The 25,341-nt window shown below is 37.8% G+C and overlaps 1 protein-coding gene across 3 annotated transcripts in view; it reads left to right on the forward strand.

Annotated features, from left to right (window-relative positions):
• MGAT4A (alpha-1,3-mannosyl-glycoprotein 4-beta-N-acetylglucosaminyltransferase A) overlaps positions 1–25,341 on the forward strand; it is a 504,464-nt gene that overhangs the window by 61,916 nt on the left and 417,207 nt on the right. For all 3 annotated transcript variants that reach the window (XR_010934342.1, XM_067704225.1, XM_067704226.1), the window contains 4 exons: positions 1,063–1,196; positions 17,852–17,898; positions 18,686–18,799; positions 20,552–20,627. Coding sequence is in view for 2 of the 3 variants with exons in the window: in XM_067704225.1 (XP_067560326.1) it covers positions 1,063–1,196; positions 17,852–17,898; positions 18,686–18,799; positions 20,552–20,627 (371 nt within the window). In the remaining variant the exon portion in view is untranslated. The remainder of the gene's footprint in view (positions 1–1,062; positions 1,197–17,851; positions 17,899–18,685; positions 18,800–20,551; positions 20,628–25,341) is intronic.

The following is a 25,341-nucleotide window of genomic DNA, read 5'->3' on the forward strand; positions in this document are numbered from 1 at the left end:
AATCTGCCAGAAAGTTGTAACACCAGGTGTAGATAGCTGTGGTTTACAGCATGCAGTGAACTGAGGCAGCTGTGCATTTTGGGTATTTCTACATGGCTTGGTTCAGTATTCTGAACTCAGTTCAAATGGGTACTATTTTCTGTGTTCACCTAGTGAGTGTTTGTCCCAGGGGAGAAATTGCATAAAAGCAAATGTGAAATTGACTTCATGCTCAAATTGTTTTCTAATGTATTAATCATGTAGGAACAATTTGCATTTCAAAACAAGCATTATAGTAGAACTGACTGTAATTTTAGACTTAAAAAAAGTTGCATGAATAGTACACAGTTTCCATATACCTCACCCAGTTTCCGTAAATGTTCACACCTTATATAGCTATTATACAATGATCAAAACCAAGAAATTAACATTGATGCTATGCTGTTAACCTTAGATCTTAGAGTTTGTCATTTTATTATCATTATTATTTAATCTGTTCCAGGATCTGACTCAGGATCCCGTATTTCATGTAATTGTCATGTCCCCTTAGTCTTCTCCAGTTGGGGACAGTTCCTTATCCTTTCTCTGTCTTTCCTGATCTTTGGGGAGTGTCCCCTTAATTTGGATTTGTCTGACATTTCTTCATGGTTAGATTGAGGTTATGAATTTGGGAAGAAAACCGCAGAAGTGATGTTGTGTCCTCCTTAAGACATCTTATATATGACATGTGAGACTTTAATTTTTAAGATGTGTTTAATGTTTCTAAGTTTTAGTTGTATAATAAAATCTGTTGTTTATACTTTACCATCGTTCATTCTTAACGTGTGGTTTAATGTCTTTCATCTTTATCAGTTCTTTGACATTATTTCCTTTCTTATGGAGAAGCCATGTGGAAAAGAATTACTGTATAATAGGTGTGCCCCACATTCTTTGATTATTTTTCTTTCTTTCAATGTAGTATATTTTGATCCTCCAATTATTTCTATCAATTTGAGAGGGTATAATACTTGTAAAACAGTGGTGTTTTTCTGCATTGTCTTTGCAAAATCTTTTAATATAATTACTATCATTATTTTGTTTCAGTTTCAATAGTAATGGGAGTTCCCACAGTGAAGAGAGAAGTTAAATCTTACCTCATAGAAACTCTTCATTCCCTTATTGATAATCTGTATCCTGAAGAGAAGCTGGACTGTGTTATAGTTGTCTTCATAGGAGAGGTAATTATTTAATTGTTGCTCTTTTTTTTTACCACATATAATCTGTAAGAGTTGAAACCATATTTTGAATAATGCTTTTATGAACCTTTTTTATAAAATGTGATGAGTAGAGCTTAGGTAGTATATTCCATCTGCTAGTTAAATGTAAGTTTAACTTGCGTTTGCCTTAACTTCTCTTGTGCAGTTACAATCTAGGAATGGTAATATCCTGTTAATAGGATAATATTATATTCAAAGAGCTTTATGAACAGTGAGTCCCCATTTCTGGCTCTAGGACCTGAATTTGGAGATTTGCTTTGATGTTCTTTGGGAGTTTAGAAACCTGAGAAAGGTTTAGTGTAGGCTGGGGTTTTATCATCTCTTTATTCTCTCTACCCCTTCTCTGTACTCTCAAGATGCAGCCACATTATAATTTTAAAAGTCGAATGTCATGTTAATTATAATTATTATATTGCTTATATTTTAGTCTCCTCAAAAGATATGGGGAAAGAATAAATCTTGAGGAGGTTTTTTTTAATGATGAAAAAGCACCCTAGAGTAAATATTTCCTTAATTATTATATAGAATTTTGGAATGTGAGAAGATTTATAATCTCATCTGGTTCTGGCCCACTGATTCCCAACTTTTCAGTGTTTCCTGTCTTTTTTTTTTTTAATGAAAATGTTCTTGTGTCTTCTTTAATATAAAAAGTAAACACGTGTATATCGTTCAAAACAATTACAGAAATGCATATTGAAAAATTACCTGTAATTCCTCCATGTAGATATAGCTACTATTGCTATTCTGAAATATATATATCTTAAGAAATTTTTCCTTTGGCTGTATACATATATATAAATGGAATTGTTCTGTATATTGCGTAATATCATGGACATTTTCCCATGGTAAAGTGAATAGTTATCACACCATCATTGTTATGGCTATATTACATTCCATTGTATGGTTTTATCATACTTTATTTAATTTCTGATTGATAGACCAATTGAGACTGTTTCCACACTTTTGCTATTCTTTTCAGCATTGTATTGAACATTACTGTAAATAAATGGTTGTGCACTTGTCTGGTTACTGATGCGGGATCAATTCCTAAAAGTGGAATTGCTGGGTAGAGTCCACATACATTAAATGTTCACACCTGGGCAAGACGCTCTGCAGAAGTTGAGCCATTAATATCCTTTTTCCAGCAGTCTGCCAGAGAGCTTGGTTCCCTGTCCCCATGCTCTGCAAGATATATTAGTCTTTAAATTTATTTTGGCCAATTTGATGGGTAAAAATAATACATTGCTTTGGTTAAATTTGGATTTGTTTACTGAATGGGATTAAATGTTGGTTTATATATATTTTGACCATTTGTATTTATACTTTTATTTAATTTTTTTATTTTTTATTTTATACTTATTTCTATACTTATTTTATAGGCTTTGCTCATTTTTTTAATTTGTAATTTTTTATTTGTAAGAAATTTCATGTATGAGAGGAATTAACTCTTTGACATTAACTCTTTAATTAACTCTTTTGTTCAGTTTGTTTTTTTCATGAACTTCGTGTATGATGTTTTTTGTTTGTTGTAGAAATTTTACATTTTAAGTAATCAGATTTGTCAGTCACATGTTGTATGTCAGTAGAAATTGGGACCGCCTCCTTGGAAAGCAGTTTGGCAATAGCTGTTAAAATGTAAGTTTCCTCTGTGGCCCAACATTCTCCTTCTAAAAATCGATCCAGTGGAAACATTCGCAAGTATGTAAATATATTCCAGCACATGACACATTTATACAGCTCCTAATGTGCATTGATAAAATAAATAGAGAACATGGTCTTGTGGAATAGCCTCGAAACTATTCGTAGCAGATACCTTGAGAGTTGAGGTTTTGGGGAGATACCATACAGTTTTGTAAAATTACAACTTTTTTGCAATGAGTGCATATTGATTTTTATCAGGAAAAAAGCCTTAAAATTTAAAAACTACAAAATGAAAAATCCTCCTTATGCACTTGAAAAATAGTATTCAGCCTATAGACAGAGATGAGCTGCGTGAAGATTCAAGACCCTCTTGCTGCATCCGTTTCTCTGATCACTCAGATGTAATAACGCTGGGTTTGGAGTCACAGGACCAGTGTTCAGGGTCTGGATTCTGCCACTTGAGCAGGTCGTTTTCTCTTCCAGCCTCAGTTTGTTCATGTCTAAAAGGAGAACAGTGCCATTGAGCCTTGTGAGCTCAGCACTGCTGCAGGGAGATGCAGTGAGATTGTGCGCGGAGAGACGCTGTAAACTGAAAATGTGGCCCAGGGGTCAGCAGTGTTCTGATCTCGGAGGACTCCTCTCCTGAACTGCAGTGTTTGTATATGTGTCTATATAGAATTTCAATATTTGAAAGAAAATCTATTCTGAACAGAAGAATTAGTTTACAGAATTCACTGCATTGCCTTTAGGCAATCTGAAATTATTACTCACCACATTTGGTTCTACGTTTGATTAGGAGTTTTCACCTAAGTGTCTGGTAGCTTGGGGCTCATTTAACACTAGTCCCAAGTGCCTGTTCTGCGGCTTTGACCGTGATCTACGTGTGGGATGGTTCCTAATCTAGATCTCTAGCCTCTTCCCGAGTCTGTTATTTCTAACTGCCTACTTGATAACATTATTTGAAGTATTTCATGGGCAACTCTTAATCTGTCCATAACTAAATTAGTCTGGTTTCCCCAAACTGCTTCTCTTCCAGGTTTCCCATCTGTTTATTAAAGGCTCTTTACATCATAGTGTTAGTAGGTCTGGGCTGTAGTCATTCTGCTCTCAGCTCATTGAATAGACCTTGGATGTTCTCAGTTCTGTTTGTGTTATTCCTCAGCCCGAAACATTGCCTCTTCCTTTGTCTTTCTTATTCCTCCTTCGGGCCCCAGCTCATCCCTTTTATGAAACTCTCCCCACTCTCCCACTTGAAATTCATCTAGAGTAAATAGGCCAAAGTAATGTATCTTTTGCAAATATTTTCAGCTTTTATAAAAGTATGAATTACCTCAGGTCCACTTTAACATGTGAGGAGAAAATTAAGAATGAAAAAACTGGACAAGAATACACATTGACAGTAAAGGAGGTCATAGTCTCTTCATTCTTGTTTGAGTTTCTGTTCTTTGTATTTTTTTTTTTTTTCTTTGAAGGGAGAACCATAAGATTACCCTCAGGGAGGAGAGGAGAGAGACAGAAAAGTAATTATTTGCTGTGTGTTCTTCGCTCCTCTCTGATGACTTTTCCTTTAGGGGTCCACTGGTCTTCTATGATGAGACATTTACAGAACATTCAAGGTTTTCAACAGTTGGCTGTTGATGCATTATTTAAAGTTCACTGACTGTATTCTGGAATTGCAGGAGGAATGGAGAGGAATGAATTCCACTTGCTCTGAAGGATCCATGAGATAATCCAAGTGTGGTGTTCACATTTGAAGATTGTATCATTCTTGTGTTTACTTTTACTTAGAATATAACGATTATTTTTGTATCCTAATGATCCTTGGTTGTCTGTATGCCTCCTTATTTTTTATGTTATATATTTGATTATTAATTTATAATGTTTCTTCTTATTTTATATAATTGTTTCTATTATTTCTGTCATGATCATTTCTGATAGAATGTTTTCCTACAGTGTTCTCTGAATTTTACCAAAAATTGTTTTTTCTGTCCCATTCTGATATCTGGAGAACTCCCCATTTTATGAAGCTTGGTGGGAAGGAGTGTCTTCCTCTCACTGTGGAAACTAAACATGCCAGATACTTGCTCACCCAGTTCCCAGGCATGTCACCTGGGCTCAGCCATGTGGGTGTTCCTTTCCTGGACTTTGAGTGGAGCTTCATCGTTTTCAGATGACACAGAAAACCCCCTCTAAAACAGACAAATTGTTAGAAATAATAGGGAAGTTTATCAAGGTGGCTGGATACAGGATCAGTTTATATTTCTGTACGCCAGCAGAAATATATTTTCTAAGGAAGCAGGGGTTGTGGACAGTCCATTCTGGTGGTAGTGGTGGTGGTGTCATCTCCAGGGGCCACAGGGGCAGTGTCCAGAGCATCGAGGACTGATGGTGAGGGCTTTGCAGGCTGTGGCATTAGGAGCATTCTCTGATTTTTGGCTGTGGTCCGGGGTTATTTCTGCCACCTTCCTAGCCTGCTTCCTCAGCCCAACTGGAGGTTCTACAAGTTCTAACCAATCATTTTCCAGTAAATTGCTTTTCTGACTCTTCTGCGTGAATCAGTTTCTGTCCGTTGCAACTGAGATCCTGACCGAAACAGGTTGTATCTTCAAAAATACCTGAATTGCTAGATAACTGCCACAGGCAATCAACATGGAGGCATAGGGGTAGATGGCTAAATACTATTCGAAGTGAAAGAAAGAGACGGAGTGAGTTTTTGAAGTGGTTTCAGTCAGAATTTTGCCTAAACCGTAACACCTAGATTATGTTGATGGAGCTTCCCTGGTGGCGCAGTGGTTGAGAGTCCGCCTGCCGATGCAGGGGACACGGGTTCGTGCCCCGGTCCGGGAAGATCCCTCATGCCGCGGAGCGGCTGGGCCCGTGAGCCATGGCTGCTGAGCCTGCGCGTCCGGAGCCTGTGTTCCACAACGGGAGAGGCCACAACAGTGAGAGGCCCGTGTACCGCAAAAAAAAATTATCTTCTGCCTCTTTATATTTGCTTGGGTATAGAAACCGTCAGTTACATTTCGTTTCCTTTCTTTCTTTCTTTTCCCCCCCTTTTTTTTCCCAGAGGATGGGGGAATGGTATAGTGCTATTGCTGAAGCTAGCCAGATGACCTTCCATCTTTCTTATTTTTTGCTGTAAGAAATCCATATTTTGCTTGGTTGCCCAAAAGATTCTTTTTTTATCTTTAAAGCCTAGTAATTTTGGTATACTATGTCTTGATTTTAACCATTGTAGATCATTTTTCCCTGGCACAGGATATGTTCTTTAGGTATGGAGTCAAGTCTTCTTTAAGTTCAAGAAAGGACTTTTGAATGGTATTTTTTATTATGAAACTATTAAGACATACAACAAAATCGAAAGAAATTTACAGTAAATACCTGTTTACATCCTACCTAGATTCTACCAATGTTTTAGTACTTTCATTTATCGCATCTCTATCCATCATTAATCCATTTTATTTTCTATTGTAAAATGTCTTCAAAACTCTGCCCGTTTAAAAAAATTGTGTGGTGGTGGTATTGAGTTTTTCAGAGTTCTTTGTGTATACTGGATACCATTCTTTGTCAAATACGTGATTTGTGAATATTTTCTCCCAATCTGTGGAAGTCTATTCATGTTTTTGCCTTGTCTTGGCGAGCAGAAGTTTTTAATGTTGATGAAGTCTAATTTGTCAATATTGCCTTTTATGACTCTTGCTCTCCATGACCTGAGAAACCCTTGCTTACCCCCAAATCATAAAGATTTTCTTCTCTGAAAGCTTCATGTTTTAACTCGTGCATTAGGTCTGTGATCTATCTCAAGTTAATTTTTGGTCATGTTAAAGTTCACTGTTTTTTATATAGATGTCATTTTCTCCCATAACGAGTTATCGAAACACTTTCCTTTCCCCATTGGATTGCTTTGGTGCTTTTGTTGAAAATCCAGTGACCCTATAAGTGTGGGTCTTTTTTCTGTTCTGTTCCATTAATCTGTGCATTGATCCTTATGCAAATTCCTCAGTATCTTGATTACTGTAGCTTTGAAGTATTGAAGACGGGTAGGATTAAGTCCTCCAACTTTGTTCTTTTCAAGATTGCTTTAGATATTTTAGATCTTTTGCATTTCCATGTATATTTTAAAATTATTACAATCATTTCTGCTCTCTGGAATTGCTTCACCACAGCAACTGCTTTAATGGGGTGTTTTTCTTTTCAATTACTGAGGAAATATTTGGTCACAATTTCTCACCTATTTTGTTGCTGTCAAGTGTAGCTTTTGTTGTTTTTGTTCATAGGTTTTGTTGAAGCTCTCCTTTTTTTCTTATGTTTTTCTGTAGTTGCTGTGTTGGTTCCTTTTTTATGAATCATCATTGAAGGAGGGACAGAGTAGTGTTCCAGACTAACTGTGTGTGTGTGTTATGTGTTTTGTTTCTTTTCCTTGATCAGACCATGTCTTTGTAGCTGCTACAGAGTCGGGCTGCTTCCTGCAACTATAACTACTCTGCACGGTTCTGCACATGACCTCGGGTTATTGGAACCAAACTGGATTCCTTTTGAGTTTGAGAATTTTGGTTATTAATTTTGGTCTTACTGAAAATGGAGTTTGCAGTTTTGTAACTGTTTCTCATTGGTGATTGTGTGTAATGTCAGTGCTGTGTTCCTGGGTGAACTCTGTATGAGTGGTTTAGTCTTTTCTGGTTAGACCCTTTAGTGGTGCTTTCAGCCAGGGGTTAGTTACCTGAATGCTTTGGAACTTTTTTCCACCCCAAAGCCCCTGAGAAGTACAGTAGCCTCAGAAACAGTTGCCCTCTCTGTACTTATGTTTTCTCAATCTCTCATACTTAACTTTTTGTCATCTTTCTTAATAGAGGCAAAAGAACAGATTTCATTCTAAGTATTCTTTTACTCGTTGAACTAAAGTGAGGAAGGTACTGAAGGATTTTAGAAATCTTTAAAAAATCCATTAGACGGTGGCTCGTGCCCTTAACTTGTAGTCTGGCATTACACGGGAATATTTTTTTCTGTACCCTTGTCTTTCCTTTTGAAAAAAATATTTATTAGCTATATATGCACATGGCTGAGAGTCCAATAGTTCCTCAAGGTTAATTTGCTAGACAGCAGTCTCCTGTCTTCATTCTTCCTACCCCTACCGCCATTTTCCTTTCTTTCTCTTCCCCACTCGCTCCCCCAGTGAGATCTTTTAGGTCTTTCAGCTCCAGTTGGCTGGCCATCAGGTAAAGTAGAAAAACTTCTGGTGATACTATTCAGTTGATTATCATTTTTTTTTGGATCTTGTCAAAGAACCAACTTCTAGGGCTTCCCTGGTGGCGCAGTGGTTGAGAGTCCGCCTGCCGATGCAGGGGACACGGGTTCGTGCCCCGGTCCGGGAAGATCCTACATGCCGCGGAGTGGCTGGGCCCGTGAGCCATGGCCGCTGAGTCTGCGCGTCTGGAGCCTGTGCTCCACAACGGGAGAGGCCACGGCAGTGAGAGGCCCGCGTACCACGAAAAAAGAAAAAGAAAAAAAAGAAGCAACTTCTAGTTTTATTAACTTTATCATTTCTCTATTTTTCATTATTTAATTTTTTTTATTGAACTGTAGTTGAATTACAATGTGTTAACTACTGCTGTACAGCAAAGTGACTCAGTTATATATATATACATTTTTTCATATGTTTTTCCATTATGGTTTATCTGAGAATATTAAATATAGTTTCCTGTGCTATATGGTAGGACTTTGTTTATCATTCCTCTATTTTTCTATGTCATTCATTTCCACTCTTTACTATTTCCTTCCTTTTGCTTACTCTTAGTTTGGTTTACTTTTCTTTTTCTATATTTTTAAGGTGAACACTCGGATTATTGGTTAGAGAGTTTCTTTTCCTAATAGAGGCAGTTTAGAGCTCTAACTCTCCCTTCTGAGTACCAGTTTAGCTGCTTCCCATACATTTTGATATGTCAAGTTTTAATTTTCATTCAGATCAAAATACTTTCTAAATCCCCTTGTAATTACTTCTTTTACTCATGGTTTATTTAGAAATGTGTTGTTTAATTTTTATCTATTTGTGTATTTCCCAAACTTCCTTCTCTTGTTTGATTTCTAATTCAGCTCCACTGTAGTCAGAGAATAAACTTTGCATGATTTCAGACCTTTTAAATTTATAAATACTTATTTATGGACTTGTGTATGGTCTACCCTGATGAGGTTCCGTGTGGTTTAAAAAGAATGGATTCTGCTGTTGTCGAAAGGAGTGTTTTATAGATGCCTGTTGGGTCAAGTTGGTTGATAGTGTTGTGCAAGTCTTCTGCAGACTTGCTGATGATCTGTCTAGTTATTAGTTGTTTCTATTCTTGATTTTAAATCACAGATTACTGTCTTCGTGCTTCAGTAGTAGTTTTGGCCTGTAATTTTTTTAGAAGGTAGATTTTAAGATGTTTACTTATGCATTGGTTATAAATCACAGAAATGCCAGTCAGGAAGAAAGTGTATATATATATATACACACATATACACACATATATACGTATATGTATATATAATATCTTATAAAACTTGCTTGTAATTCAACAAATATTTACTGACGCAGCGGTGTTAGCCATATCATCTAATAAAAGCCTCTACCCCATGAAGCTTACATTGTAGAGAAGGACAGATAAAAAACAAATGTATGACGTGTTAGATGGTAGAGAACGCTGTGGAGAATAAATCAGAGTACATAAGGGGAGTACAGGGTTGCCAAGGGAGGGTTTATCAGAGTGGTCAGGACACTTGGGCAAAGACCTGAAGGGTGCAAGAGTTGCACAGTCCAAGCAGACGAACAGCACGTGCCAAGGCCCTCACGTGAGAGCATTGCTGGGCACATTTTGTGAAACAGCAAGGAGACGCCTGTGTGGCTGGAGCAGAAGAGGTGAGGGGCTTAGCAGCAGGAGGTCGGCAGAGGAGGAGCAGGTTGGGCCAGATCACTGAGCACACTACAGGCCATCATGAGAACTTTGCTTTTACCCTCAGTCAGGAAACTGTGGCCAAGTTTTTTTGCAAAGGGCCACATGACAAATATTTTAGGCTTTGCAGGCCACACAGTCTCTGCTGCAACTGTTCAACTCTGCTGTAGTAGCCCCGAAAACACCAGAAACACCACGTAGATGAAAGGATGGGGTTGTGTTCCAATAAAATCTTACTTTATGAAAACAGGGAGTGGGTCTGTCTTGTGAACTGCTAATCTGGAAAGCCATTTGAGGGTTTCAAGTAGAGAAGACACTTGACTTAATGTTTTTTTTTCTTTGAAGGCACTTTAAAAAACTTTATTTTGAAATAACTTAGATTTACAGGAAAGTTGCAGAAGTAATGCAGAGTATTCCCTTCACTGCTCTAATGTTAACAACTTATGTAGCCAAATAATCAAGACCAGGGAATGAACACTGATATAATACTATTAGCCAAACTGTAGACATTATTCACATTCCACGTTTTTCCACCTAAGGCCGTCTGTTCCAGTGTACAATCCAAAATATCACACCACATTTAGTTGTTCTGATTCCTTAATTTCCTCCTTTTTTTAAAAAATATTTATTTATTTACTTTTGGCTGTGTTGGGTCTTCGTTGCTGCGCACGGGCTTTCTCTGGTTGTGGTGAGCGGGGGCTACTCTTTGTTGCGGTGCGCGGGCTTCTCATTGCGGTGGCTTCTCTTGTTGCGGAGCACAGGCTCTAGGCGCGCGGACTTCAGTAGTTGCGGCACGCGGGCTCAGTAGTTGTAGCTCATTGTTGTAGCTCGTGGGCTCTAGAGCGCAGGCTCAGTAGTTGTGGCGCACAGGCTTAGTTCCTCCGCGGCATGTGGGATCTTCCCAGACCAGGGCTCAAACCCGTGTCCCCTGCATTGGCAGGCGGATTCTTAACCGTTGTGCCACCCGGGAAGTCCAATTTCCTCCTATCTTTGGCAGCTCCTCAGTCTCTTCTTGTGTTTCATGAACTCGGAGACTTTTCATGAGTACTAGTCAGTTATTTTGTAGAATGTCTCAATTTAGGTCTGTCTGATGTTTTCTCATGATTAGATTGCAGTTATGCATTTTTGGTATAACTCATCTTTTAAAAGGATCACAGTGGCTGCTTTGGAAAGGGCAGAAGCGAGGAGGCTACTTAGAAAACTTGTAATAATCCAGGCTAGGCTTGGAGGTGGTGAGAAGTCATCAAACTAGGAACATATTTTGAACTGAATGGGTTCTGATCACAAAAGTTTGAGAACTGTTGCTGTAGCATCAGCTGACTGTTAGGAGAAGGAAAGGAAGAAAGGCTATGAGAGATATATTGAAAATGAAGAAGTAGGTTTCTTTTTTTCACTTGTGTGTCCTTTTCACTTCCGCTTTCTTACTTTTATCTTTGAACAGCTTGACTATTTTAGAAACTACAAGCTAACTGTGGTATTTGTTAGCCTTAGTTGGTACATCTGCACTGAATTTAAAGAACTTAAACCAAGCACTAGGTGTATAGGAATAGCTTTTCCTTGGACTCCTAGGGAAACAAAATTTATTATGAGCTGCCAGCTCCATTCTGGTACAGGCCTGTCATTTTAGTCCTTTGGATTTGTCGCTTGTACACATTCTCTTTCTGGAATTCTCATTGGTTCTTTATTATATAAAAATGACCTCTCGGGCTTCCCTGGTGGCGCAGTGGTTGAGAGTCCGCCTGCTGTTGCAGGGGACATGGGTTTGTGCTCCGGTCTGGGAAGATCCCACATGCCGCGGAGCGGCTGGGCCCGTGAGCCATGGCCGCTGAGCCTGTGCATCCGAGGCTGTGCTCCGCAACGGGAGAGGCCACAACAGTAAGAGGCCCGTGTACCACAAAAAAAAAAAAAAAAAAAAAAAAAAATGACGTCTGCTTCCAGCCATGATGGAGTTAATGACTGGACTTACCTTCGTGCTATAAGCAATTAAAAAGCTAGACAAAATATACCATCTAGTTGTTCTCAGACAGTGGACAGCAGGCTGTGCAGGATGTGATTCCCTGAGAGAGAGAAATGAGCACCACGATTGTCCCAACTTTCTGCCTGGAGATATTTCCAGATCACGTTGCAGGAAGGGGAATCCCGAAGAGAGCAGCTGGAAATTGCGGAACAGAGTTTCAGAACAGAGACGCTGAACAGAAAATGATGGTGCCTTTGAGTCTTTGTTGGGTGGGGACCCACATACACAGGGTGAAGCTCCACAGGTTTGGAAAAAGGATGATCAGGGAGCTGTAACCTGACCATATCCCTTTGCTCATGTAGGATGAGGTTGACCAGCCAGAACGGTAAGCCCCTGGTGATAACCCAGGGCGTTCAGTAGAGACGCCAAAGGAAGTGGTCATCCTTGAAGTGGTCATTCTCAACCCACCCCAGCAAAGCTTAGAGACCTTTAAGGATCAACTGACCCACAAATAACTGTCTGCTGGGATAAAGCTCAGTGGTTTCTAAAAGAAGAAAGCAAAATCAAGACACTCAGCGGTGTCCATTTGTAATGTCCAGTATCAAATAAAAAATTGTTATTGTTAACCAGTATGCCAAGGAGCCCCCAAAAAAGTGACCCATAACTAGAAGAAAATTTAGCCCCTAGGAACAAGGATAGGGAAGACTTGGAACAGAGTTATCAACCGAGTGATATAAAGCCATCAGAGTTTATTTAGAAGATAACCAGCAAAGGTGGTGGATATCATCCTTATTATTATTATTATTGTTTGCGGTACACAGACCTCTCACTGTTGTGGCCTCTCCCGTTGCGGAGTACAGGCTCCGGACGTGCAGGCTCAGCGGCCATGGCTCACGGTCCCAGCCGCTCCATGGCATGTGGGATCCTCCCGGACAGGGGCACAAACCCATGTCCCCTGCATTGGCAGGCGGACTCTCAACCACTGCGCCACCAGGGGAGCCCCATCCTTATTTTTATGGCCTATTTCCAGTGACCACTTGGTGGCCTGTTTGGTTAATTCAACCTTCCTGTCTCACCAGGACTTGTATTTTCCAGTACAGCAGTGCAAGCCCAGCTTTCCTGCTCAGCATTGCATTGAGCAGCACCCCCCAGTCTGTACATGTGTATAATAATAGCATATTATACCCCCTAAAATATATACAAAATAGAAAATTCTACGCTATGATCTATTCCAGTGGATTATCTTGCACATACCCTAAGGGCAGAGGCAAAGCCCTAATTAACATATCAATTAATTTACAATATTCCTTTTAGTATTTTCTGTTTATTTTTGTCGATTTGAATAGCAATATGTATCAGGTTTGGGCTCAGATGTCAAATCTTCAGACTTTCTTTGACTATCCTGTTTAAATAGGTTGCTTCCTTTTCTCTATTATTGCATACTAGTTATATAGCACTTAATAAATATTCAGTTATAAATACATATATATATATATAATTTTGGTTTTCTTTATGGACTGCATCTTCCACAAATTTTAAATTTCACAAGGCAGAGATCTTGTCTATTTTATTTGCTAATCTAAACTCAGAGCTTGATGATATGGATATGATACGGATATAAATATCCCCAATTACGGTGTAGACACCAAGTAAATATTTGTGGAATGAAATGATTGGAAAGAAGATAGTAAATTTACATATAAAGGACATTTTTAAAAATCAGTTTTTACCTTCAAGTTATTTAGAATTCAGTCCTCTTAATTTTATGTTCTTTTTTGATCTAGTGCTTAAAATTTCTTCCTTTTTCATCTGGGTAACTGTCTTACAACTGGTAACTGTTTAAAGTTTCTGACATTTGTAACATTTGTTTATCTTTCATAGGAGGTTGCCTCTAACTTTCTGTTTTATTCCTTGGGCCGTTAGAAATAAATTTCTATGATTTATTTCTAAAAATATCTTTTCACTCAGATTTCTATTTCACATATTTGTTCTTTGCAGTATTACTGAACACAACAGCTATAGCATATTCAAAAGTGATGTGTTATTTTATATATTGATTTTAATTGAAAGTTTCCCTGAAATCATATGACTTTGTTACAGTTTCCTGACTGCCGTGACATTTGGCAAAGAATTATTTCTTTTCCAGTTGGACTTCATAAATTATTGATTTAGAGTAAAGATTGGAATTTATTACTGTCATGTCATCTAATTTATATACTACTGGTAAAATTGATTCTTATAAGCCAAGTGTATATGTTGAATTGTTACGTGTGTATGACTCTATGCTGATGAATTGGTGTCAGTATTAGTGACTTACTTGAACCTGCTTTTATGCTTCTTAAACTTTTCCTTATACGTCCCTAAGAGAAGCTGCTTGACCCATAGTTCTGTATGCACAATCTGAAATACTTTTTTTTTTTACATTTAACTTTTTTCTATCTCTTAGTTTTTGTTTTCGATTATTTATTTATTTATTTTTTGGAATTCACATAACATACAACTCACCTATTTAAAGCCAGAGTTCTGTAGGCATCATCTTAATCAATTTCTGAAAGATTTTCATCACCTCAAAGAGAAATTTCTGAACCCCTTAGCCATTACCCATTAATACTGCTCTCCCTCCAGCCCTAGACAACCACTAATCTACTTTCTGTCTCTATAGGTATTTTTAAAATACTGGACATTTTATATAAGTGCAGTTATAAAATGTGTGGTCCTTTGTGACTGGCTTCTTTAACTTAGCACAGTGTTTTCAAGGTTCATCCATGTTGACGTATGTATTAATAAATCCTTTAGTTTTAATTTAAAAATTTTAATTTTACTTAACCATGAAGAAGACACTTTCTCCGGGGGTTGGGGGGAATACTCTTTCTTCTTTTGCTATGTGTGTCTACTCTTTTTCCCACCTGTCCCAATCATTATCACTCACATACCCTAAGAATATACATATCTCCTTTATAGATTCACAGATATGTTCTCAGAATTGGAGGACAGTATTACCTTTTTTTTTAACATCGTTATTGGAGTATAACTGCTTTACAATGGTGTGTTAGTTTCTGCTGTATAACGAAGTGAATCAGTTATACATATACATATATCCCCATATCTCTTCCCTCTGGCATCTCCCTCCCTCCCACCCTCCCTATCCCACCCCTCTAGGTGGTCACAAAGCACCGAGCTGATCTCCCTGTGCTATGCAGCTGCTTCCCACTAGCTATCTGTTTTACATTTGGTAGTGTATATATGACCATGCCACTCTCTCACTTCGTCCCAGCTTACACTTCCCCCTCCCCATGTCCTCAAGTCCATTCTCTATGTCTGTGTCTTTATTCCTATCCTGCCCCTAGGTTCTTCAGAACTTTTTTTTTTTTAGATTCCATATATATGTGTTAGCATACGGTATTTGTTTTTCTCTTTCTGACATACTTCACTCTGTATGACAGACTCTAGGTCCATCCACCTCACTACAAATAACTCAATTTCATTTCTTTTTATTGCTGAGTTATATTCCATTGTATATATGTGTATATCTTCTTTATCCATTCATCTGTCAGTGTACACTTAAGTTGCTTCCATGTCCTGGCTATTGTAAATAGAGCTGCAGTGAACATTGTGGTACATGACTCTTTTTGAATTATGGTTTTCTCAGGGTATATGCCCAGGACTGGGATTGCTGGCTCATATGGTAGCTCTATTTGTAGTTTTTTAAGGAACCTCCATACTGTTCTCCACAGTGGCTGTATCAATTTACATTCCCATCAATAGTGCAAGAGCTTCCCTTTTCTCCACACCCTCTCTGACATTGATTGTTTGTAGATTTTTTGATGATGGCCGTTCTGACTGCTGTGAGGTGATACCTCATTGCAGTTTTGATTTGCATTTCTCTAATGATTAGTGATGTTGAGCATCCTTTCATGTGTTTGTTGGCAATCTGTATATCTTCTTTGGAGAATTGTCTGTTTAGGTCTTCTGCCCATTTTTGGATTGGGTTGTTTGTTTTTATATTGAGCTGCATGAGCTGCTTGTATATTTTGGAGATTAATCCTTTGTCAGTTGCTTCATTTGCAAATATTTTCTCCTGAGGGTTGTCTTTTCGTCTTGTTTATGGTTTCCTTTGCTGTGCAAAAGCTTTTAAGTTTCATTAGGTCCCATTTTTTAAATTTTTGTGGTGCTGGGAAAACTGGACAGCTACACGTAAAAGAATGAAATTAGAACACTCCCTAACACCATACACAAAGATAAACTCAAAATGGATTAAAGACCTAAATGTAAGGCCAGACACTATCAAACTCTTAGAGGAAAACATAGGCAGAACACTCTAGGACATAAATCATAGCAAGATCCTTTTTGACCCACCTCCTAGAGAAATGGGAGTAAAAACAAAAATAGTGCCTTTTAAAAAGTCTCCACAGACCTTTAAAAAAGATTTCAGGAAAAAGCGTTCTTTTAATTTAAAGCAGTGAAGCCCCCAACATCTCAGAGACTTCCTGTCTTATGGCCAACATTTAAGAGTTGGAGAGAGGCAAGTAGAGGCCTGAATGGGGACGAAGACTGGCCTGGCTGTGTGTTTCCAGGCCAGTTACATGTTTACTTTCTTCAGAGGAGCCCCACAACCACTCCCTTGGCTGATAGCAGGTAGGATCGCTTCTGGTATATAATGGTGACACCAGTTACCGTCGCTTAAGTGAATCCTTTGCTAGTTGCGTCAGTTAACATGCAACATAAGGATTATGTGTAGTTTTAGATATGGATCACTTTGCATTTCATAAATTTTATTATACATTACATAATAGATCTATGTTCACATAATTCTTCTTGGCCGCCCTCTTGGATAGCTTACTGGACAGGGAGCTAGACTTGTTCATCTGTATTCTGGTTTCCTTGGCTAGGCAAATCACTGGCTCTCAATAAATGCTTATCAAATTGAATTTCAGGTATTACGAAACTCATTAAAGGTTATATAAACCAGACTTGATTATGTTCTCTAAAATCATAGCCTGATGAATGGTAGGATGTGTGTGGGTTTATGTAGGGGAAGGACGGAGGGTTTTGAGCTGTGTGCTAGTTGTGTTTCCATAGTTCTTTAAGAGTTTGAAGGATATGGTCTTAATAAGTTGTCTCACTCCTACATCTTTAACAATTAAAATAGGAATTACTTTCAATTAACAGAAATTAAAGTTAAAATACTTTTCCAAAAAGCCTCCTCTAAAACAACTTTTTATAATTCAGTAGTTTTGTAATTTCCAGTGTTAAAACAAACCAAAAAGGTAAAGCTTATCTTCCTCAAGTATTAAGTGTTTTCGCAGTCTTTATAACATAGATTGTACTAGAGATATCGTTGATTCTTTCTAACAGTTGAGCATTTTAAGTTGTCACTGTAGTTAAAATTGGTCGGGAGTATTGGCTCTCTACTTGTATATATAATTTAGAAGTTCACAGGTTTGATAAACGTTTTTTTCTGACTGATTAAAGTACTCTTGACTTGGGTTCTCATTATCAGCTTAATAATAAAATAATAACAATAATACAGAATAACACTGCTTTTTATTACATAGCTTTATCATGTAATGTCATAGTGTCTGAGGTATTATTTCCTCCCAAACCTCCCCCCCCCCCCGCTTTTTCTTTAAATAGGATAGGAAACTGAGGCTCAGAGAGTGACTTTCTTTAGATTGTACAGGCCAGAAGCTAGAGAGGCAAATCTGGAACCTTGGTTTTATGATTCCAAGTGGAAAAATCTTTCCCTATAGCGTTCTGCCTCTGTTATTTATTCACGACTTACAGTTTGGATGTTGCAGAAGAAGTAGAAATAGTTTCTGTGCTCACTTTTTTCTACTGAATTGAACATAGACAATTGAAAACAACAAAAACTTAAGAATCTGCTTATTGTATTGGTTAGTACTCAGCGATATATAGCAGTGCAATACAGTAGAATACGGAAGTGCAGATCCCGTAAGTTGTCTGAAAATTTCATGTTTTCAGTGAATGTTTTAATCATTTATTTAATTTTGAGTTCAGAATTAAAAGTTAAATAAAATATAAAGGTAAAAATATAAAAACATGAATGTTGGTATAATTGTTTTTTTCTCTCCCAGACAGATATTGATTATGTAAATGGTGTTGTAGCCAACCTGGAGAAAGAGTAAGTTCTTCTTAATTATGGAAATGAAAATATTCTATTTACTATTATCTCTTGGCTTTTTGCTAAAAGAAAACACCTTCTTTTACAGTTCATTTTTTTCTGTGGAGTTCGGTGTTCACTGGACCACCTATCATTGGTCTTTTATAGTATCATAAAGTATGTGTATATATATCAAGTTATCTGATGGGATACATTGGTGTATTTCATTTTGGAAAAGACTTGAATGTCATATATATGTAACACTACCAAACAACAATTTTTAATCTTGAAGACAGTGAATAGAGAGTCATATGAGATCACTTAAATCTTTCACCCTCTGTTTAGCAAGAAAAGAAATTTCTGCTGTCAGGATAGCTAGTCAGGTAGCAGTTTCAAACCTCAGTGCTAAACTATGTCTAAAAATCTGCAAAGGTTTATTAACAGTTTATTGTGAGTGGGGCGCGTAGCAGATAACAGATGGACAGCTTAGTAAGCTGCAGATACCATTAGTTTTTATAATATTGCCTTTGTAGTTTTAAGAGCAGTATCATGAAATTAGTCCTGATATGGGTTTCTTCATTGAAATGTATCTCTTGTTGCCCCCAAAAGACATATCTTTTACTTTAAAAGGAAAGACAAAAGAGAAGCAAAGGTCCTTGTTTAAGATAATGTGCCTCTACCTTTGTCTATCAATATGCTAAAACCAGAGATTTTTTTAAATGTATTTTTATGTTATACATATAAGTTGATCGTTAAGATATAAAATCCCACAGAACTTAAATAACTCAGCCAACCTTTCTCATGATAGATTTTCTAAAGAAATCAGTTCTGGCTTGGTGGAAATAATATCACCTCCTGAAAGCTATTATCCTGACTTGACAAACTTAAGGGAGACATTTGGAGATTCTAAAGAAAGAATAAGGTAAGCCTGTGCACCCTTGTGAGTATAATAGGTAATAAATGTCATCCTTGTTTATCGAAGCTTAACTCATTTTAGGGTTGAGCTGATTAGTTGAGAGCTAATGACTTTTTGATTATTTTATTGGAAATTCTGTGGAGTTTCTGATGAGAGGTTGAATTTGGTAAACCTAATGAATTTTATGACCGTGCTGTTCTGTGTTGTTATAACTTTTCTTAAGAGTATATTCAGTATAACTCAAAACTTAGTCCAGATAGAAATCTCATGTATGTATGTAACATAAATGAAAACAGATCCAATAAAAGTGATAAAAACAATAATACTCTTGTGCAGAATTGTATTGCAGTAAAATCATTAGTCAGTTGAATTTATTTATCTCTGAATCTCTAAAATTGAAAGGAAAACTTTCCTTGTGGTGTTGTTAAAGACAAAGTAAGCTAAGAGATATTGGCATTATTTTGGGATTGCCTATAACCAGAAAAAGGGACAAAAGCACTGTGTTGGGAAGAGATTTATTGTATTTCTTGAGTTGTTAATTTGTCACAAAAACAGATTTGTCCCTATAATTGGTTAATTATCTCTCAATAAATATAATGTTATTTTAAAAATTTAGGATCGAATTTGTTTGAAAAAAACTCTGGATAGACTCAATAAATTCATATCAGCTTGTAAGATATTTTCTGGAGAAGTTTACTTAGTGGTTCAAAGCTTTTATTTTATTGTGTGCTTTTTTTTTAAAAACTGGCTTTTAGAAAAACCACTTCTCTTTTTCACATTGGTCAGTGTGTTTCTGTAGCCTGCCAAGAATTCACCAAAAGGACCTAATATTGTAAATTTTAATATGATGTTTTGGGTTTTTAAAGCATTTTTACCTGTATGTGAAGCACTAGTTCCTAGAGACATTAAGATATTACTGGAAAAGGGGGCTGTGGTCAAGAAAATTTGGAAAATATTGGATTAAAAACTTTTTTTCAACAAATGTATTTACTGCTTAATGTTTAAATGCCTCTAATATTACTAATACGTCTCTAGAAGAGGAATATGTGTTCTTCCCAAACTTACTTGACATTAGACTCCTTTTTTCCTCAGGACACCTTGAGGATTAGTGTTTTTGAGAATATATTTCGATAAAGACTTCATTAGAGAAGAGTGAATTCTCATTCACTCTCTCCTAAGTGGATATATCCTGTATGTGAGATATCCATCCATCTATTTATCTATCTACCTATCTTTCTAATACATAACTATACATTGGGTATATATATAATATCGTGTATACAATATGTGATGTATATATTGCATATGTATATATTATAAAATATTTTATATATTATAAAATAGTATACATCTAACCTTATTTTGCTAACTTTGAGTCTGATTCCTAACTTATTTTTATTTTTTTTTTGGCTGCGTTGGGTCTTCGTTGCTGCGCACAGACTTTCTGTAGTTGTGGCGAGCGGGGGCTACTCTTCATTGCGGTGCGCGATCTTCTCATTGCACTGGCTTCTCTTGTTGCGGAGCACGGGCTCTAGGCGTGTGGGCCTCAGTAGTTATGGCACGCAGGCTCAGTAGTTGTGGCTCTCGGGCTCTAGAGCGCAGGCTCAGTAGTTGTGGCACACAGGCTTAGTTGCTCAGCTGCATATGGGATCTTCCCGGGCCAGGGATAAAATCCGTGTCCCCTGCATTGGCAGGTGGATTCTTAACCACTGTGCCACCAGGGAAGTCCCTAACTTTTTTTGAAAATTTTTATTTCAGATGGAGAACAAAGCAAAACCTCGATTATTGTTTTCTAATGATGTATGCTCAGGAAAAGGGCACATATTACATCCAGGTAAGTGTGTGTTTGGTTTTTTTTCACACTTTTAAAGGAAAAGTAATATGAAGGGTATATTTTCATTAAAACGAAGTTTTGAAAGCATAAACCCTCTAAAATATATAAGATCATAACAGTATGCCAGAGCAGAAGGGTTGATCACATCACTGAGAACATGGGCTCTGCAGTTGCACTCGCTGGTTTAGCTCATAATTATTTTGGTGGTCTTATGGTAAATAGTTGTTTTGTGCACTTCAATACATTTTCATTTGTACTGAAGATAGTAAAGTTGACATTTAGTTCTAATGGTGCAACTTTTAGCAGCATGGCTAAAACAGTAAGTCCATCATGATAAGGGTTTTAAGTTAGCCAGGTAGGCAACAACTTAAATAATTCTAGGAAGCTCTTATTTCTTTCAAACCTTTAAGCTTAAATTTCACCACTGGAATTTCACTTCTTTAACCAAACGTCTTTATCCCTTGTTCACAATGCAAATACCCCTGAGAGGTATATGGCACACGAAGCCTGTCAATTGTTTTTTTTTCCAGTATAAAAAGTTTATTAGATCCTTTCCTGGGTGGATGTTTGGATGAGAGTGGCAAGAAGCAGCCCTGGTCCCTGAACAGGAAGGACATGATTAAGCAGCTGTTGGCAGGGGCTGGGGAGGGAGAGAAGGAAGAAAAGAGGCTGACATCACATGGGAAGGTGGACTTCTTGAGGGCAGACTTTGTCTCCTTTGACATTGTACCTCGAGCCAGCTGCATTCAAGTGTGCGTGAACCCTTCCTTGGTTCACAGGATGGAAAATGGAAATGATGATAGAGTGCAACATTGTCTATAACAGGATGCAACAGCTGTGCATATAAAAAAACACAGCATCCTAGATATAGGTAGTACATTTCCTCTAAATACATTAGAGAAGTCTGATTTTAGTTTTAAGATAATAATTTCATAGCATTTTATTTTAATGTATACCAAATATTATGGTAGTTGAACCTTGCTCTTTGTTCTAGGGCCAGTATATATATATGTACATTATGGTCAAGAACTTTATAGAGAGAATTTAAAAGTGTAGCTATATCACTTTTAAAATTTGTTTCCAATTTTATTCCAATGGAAGAATTAATGGAACCTTAAAGCTTTTGGGGGGAGTGTAGGAAAAGTTAATATTTAAAAATTGAGAAAAGGATGGGGGTTAAGAAAGAGGATGGTAAGGAAAACTTCCCCTAAGCAGGGTCAATCTATGATGTATTATAACAATAACAGCTGCTATAAACTAACATTTATTGCATACTTACCATGTGTCAGGCATTGTTCTTTAAAATTTATGTTTTTCACATATTAACTCATTTAATACAACCCTTTTTATAACAGGAGTGTACTGTGCATACTGTCTTAAAGCCTGTTTTGCTGTCATTTAACATACTGTAGACACCTTTATATGCCAGTAATTATAGATTGGTATAATTTTTAATTGCTTCTTGAAGTACCATTTTTCAGCTATCACGATGATCTTATTGTTGGTCATTAAGATTGCTACCAGCTTTTCAGGTCTTTCACGTATGGATCCACTGAACATTCTTAAAATTACCCTATTTGCCCAAAAATTATGCCTCAGAAAAGAGGGAGTTGCTTTACCTTCAGGTCTTTACATAATGTATAGAATTCTCTCAGTTCATTATGATGTACAAAGTATTGTAATCCAGACTCCATAATTATCCCAGGGACATGACTTCAACATTGCATATGTTGGGGGTGTATCCTACCCAAGACCTTTTTTTTAAATTAATTTATTTAATTTATTTATTTATTTTGGCTGTGTTGGGTCTTTGTTGCTGCGTGCGGGTTTTCTCTAGTTACGGCGAGCAGGGGCTACTCTTCATTGCAGTGCACGGGCTTCTCATTGCAGTGGCTTCTCCTGTCGCGGAGCACAGGCTCTAGGTGCGTGGGCTTCAGTAGTTGTGGCATGAGGGCTCAGTAGTTGTGGCTCGCGGGCTCTAGAGCACAGGCTCAGTAGTTGTGACTTGTGGGCTTAGTTGCTGCGCGGCATGTGGGATGTTCCCGGACCAGGGATCGAACCTGTGTCCCCTGTATTGGCAGGCGGATTCCTAACCACTGTGCCAACAGGGAGGTCCCTATATAGCATTCTTGAAATGACAAAATTATGGAGATGGAGAACACTCTTGGTTACCAGAGGCTAGGAAGGGGGGAGAGGAGGGAGGTGGCTGAGGATGTAAAGGGTAGCATGAGAGCCCCTGTGATGGAACCGATCTGTGTCCTAGCTCTACTAGTGCTCTTGCACATGTACACGTGTTAAGATTGCATGGAGCTAAACACACAGACACACAACTACACACAACTGAGTGCATGTAAAACTGGTGAAATTTGAATAATGTGGTTGAATTGTATCAGAGTCAATTTCCTGGTAGTGATATTGTGCTGTAATTATATTGGAGGATATATATTGGGGGTATGTTGGGTCTCTGTATTATTTTTTATAGCTGCATATGAATCTACAGTTATCTTTAAAAGTTTCTTAAAAAGTGAAGTTGTTTGATGAGGTGTGAGAGTGGAAGAAAGCAATTTTTCTAATTTAATATAAAAAAATGTAAATTTTTGGTGGTAACCAAATTTAGTGCACTAAATTTTAAGTAGGCATTTAATTATTTCACCTACACTTCTGTATATTTAAATCAGTCCCAAGCTTGTTTTTGTTTTTTAAATTGGGGTATAGTTGCTTCACAATGTTGTGTTAATTTCTGCTATACGACGAAGTGAATCAACTATATGTGTACATATATTCCCTCCCTCTTGGACTTCCCTCCCACAGTCCCCCATCCCACCCATCTAGGTCACCACGGAGCACCGAACTGAGCTCCCTGCGCTATATAGCAGGTTCCCACTAGCTATCTGTTTTACACATGGTGTATATGTCAATCCCAATCTCCCAATTCATCCCCCCCTCGCTCCCCCCGCCATGTCCACACGTGTGTTCCCTACGTCTGCATCTCTATTCCAAGCTTGTTTTTTAATCTACTTATTGGAAAAGCTTGGAAGTACCTGGTATTGGGGGTCATCTTTCCTTTGGGCGTCCATGGCCAATGTTTGCGTGTGAGTGTGGGCATCTCTTCTTTGGGAAAGCAAGGTTAGGTGCCAGCGGGGCTTTGTGCTTTGTCTGGTTTTCCCCCTGGCTTCCCTACAAGCTCTGAGGGTGTAAAACTTGTCTTTTCTGTTCACTGGTGGGTTCCCAGGGTTTAGTACTGTGTCTGGAACATAATCAAAGCTCAGTAGATATTGGGTGAGTCAAAATCATACCTTTCCAAATATTGCTACTGTTTCTTCACAGATAGGAAGAAAGCTTATAGGACTTAAACACATGAAAAAATCTAAATACTAAAACAAGTGAAAATTACTTGCAGATAACTAGAAATGATAATGTGTCATTAAGAAAAGGAAGGGGCTTCCCTGGTGGTGCAGTGGTTGAGAGTCTGCCAGCTGATGCAGGGGACATGGGTTCATGCCCGGGTCTGGGAGGATCCCACATGCCGCGGAGCGGCTGGGCCTGTGAGCCGTGGCCGCTGGGCCTGTGCGCCGTGGCCGCTGGGCCTGTGCGTCCGGAGCCTGTGCTCCGCAGCGGGAGAGGCCACAACAGTGAGAGGCCCATGTACCGCAAAAAAAAAAAAAAAAAAGGAAGAGTTTTCTTATGATATTAAAATCATCAATGGAAAAGAATATTAAAAAATAATGTATATATGTAAAAAAAATCATCTTATGACTTTAAAATTTTATGAAAGGAGATTTGGGGAGGAAGTCTTTGCAGATACTCTTGATCTCTGGTCTCTGTCAACTCCCTCTTGAACTGGTAAACATTCCAGTAACACGTGGTGATGGCAGAGCACATGGGGTTAACTGGCGCTCTGAGTTGCTACAGCTTCTTAAGTATTTTGAAGATACCTTTTAAACTATAAAAAGAGAACTTTTAGGAACCCATCCTACAGAAATGAATAGCACTGATATGAAGTGTAAGCATTGTTTGCATTGACAAAGCATGAGAAACAACCTGGGTGTCTGCCTGTGAGCAGGTGAATGATTTGTCCATCAATCCCAGGGAATAGTATGAATCTGCTAGAGAGAATGCTTTAAATATATACTCTTTAACCTGGAAAGATATTCATGATATATTAAGAGAAAAAAGCCAGTTTCATAATGTGATCCCTTTTTAATAAAAATGTAAAGGTGGTGGGAACCTTCAGGTAGGTATGGGTCTACCTGTGCTGTATGCCCATATTGAAGGTGTCCAGTGGGTGCACACCCAACCTTGAACATTGGTCACTTCTACTAGCAGGGTGGAGGGCAGAGGAGAGCTGCTAGCTTTTTTTTTTTTTTGACTTGTTACATGTATTATGTAAAAAGCAAAAAAAAAAAAAGAAAAAATTAAAAGACCTATAAAATTCTTGTCCTTTGAAAAGAAAACAGGATAGTGTGAAATCATGTTGGGAGCCATAAAAGGACCAAAAGGAGTAATTCATGGAGTGGTTTTGTTATTTCCCGTGGTAAGGGAGTGGTTTTGTTGACTTGCTATGTGCATCTGCCATTTTATTTTCCTTGCTTTCTTTTAATAAAATTTATTTTTATTTTAGTTATTTTTTATAATTTTTCCTTTTTATTTTATCATTATTATTATTATGTATTTTTTGGCCACACCACGTGGCATGTGGGATCTTCCCTGACCA

The sequence above is a fragment of the Pseudorca crassidens genome, chromosome 14 (genome assembly GCF_039906515.1).
Source record: "Pseudorca crassidens isolate mPseCra1 chromosome 14, mPseCra1.hap1, whole genome shotgun sequence".
Lineage (NCBI taxonomy): Eukaryota > Metazoa > Chordata > Mammalia > Artiodactyla > Delphinidae > Pseudorca > Pseudorca crassidens.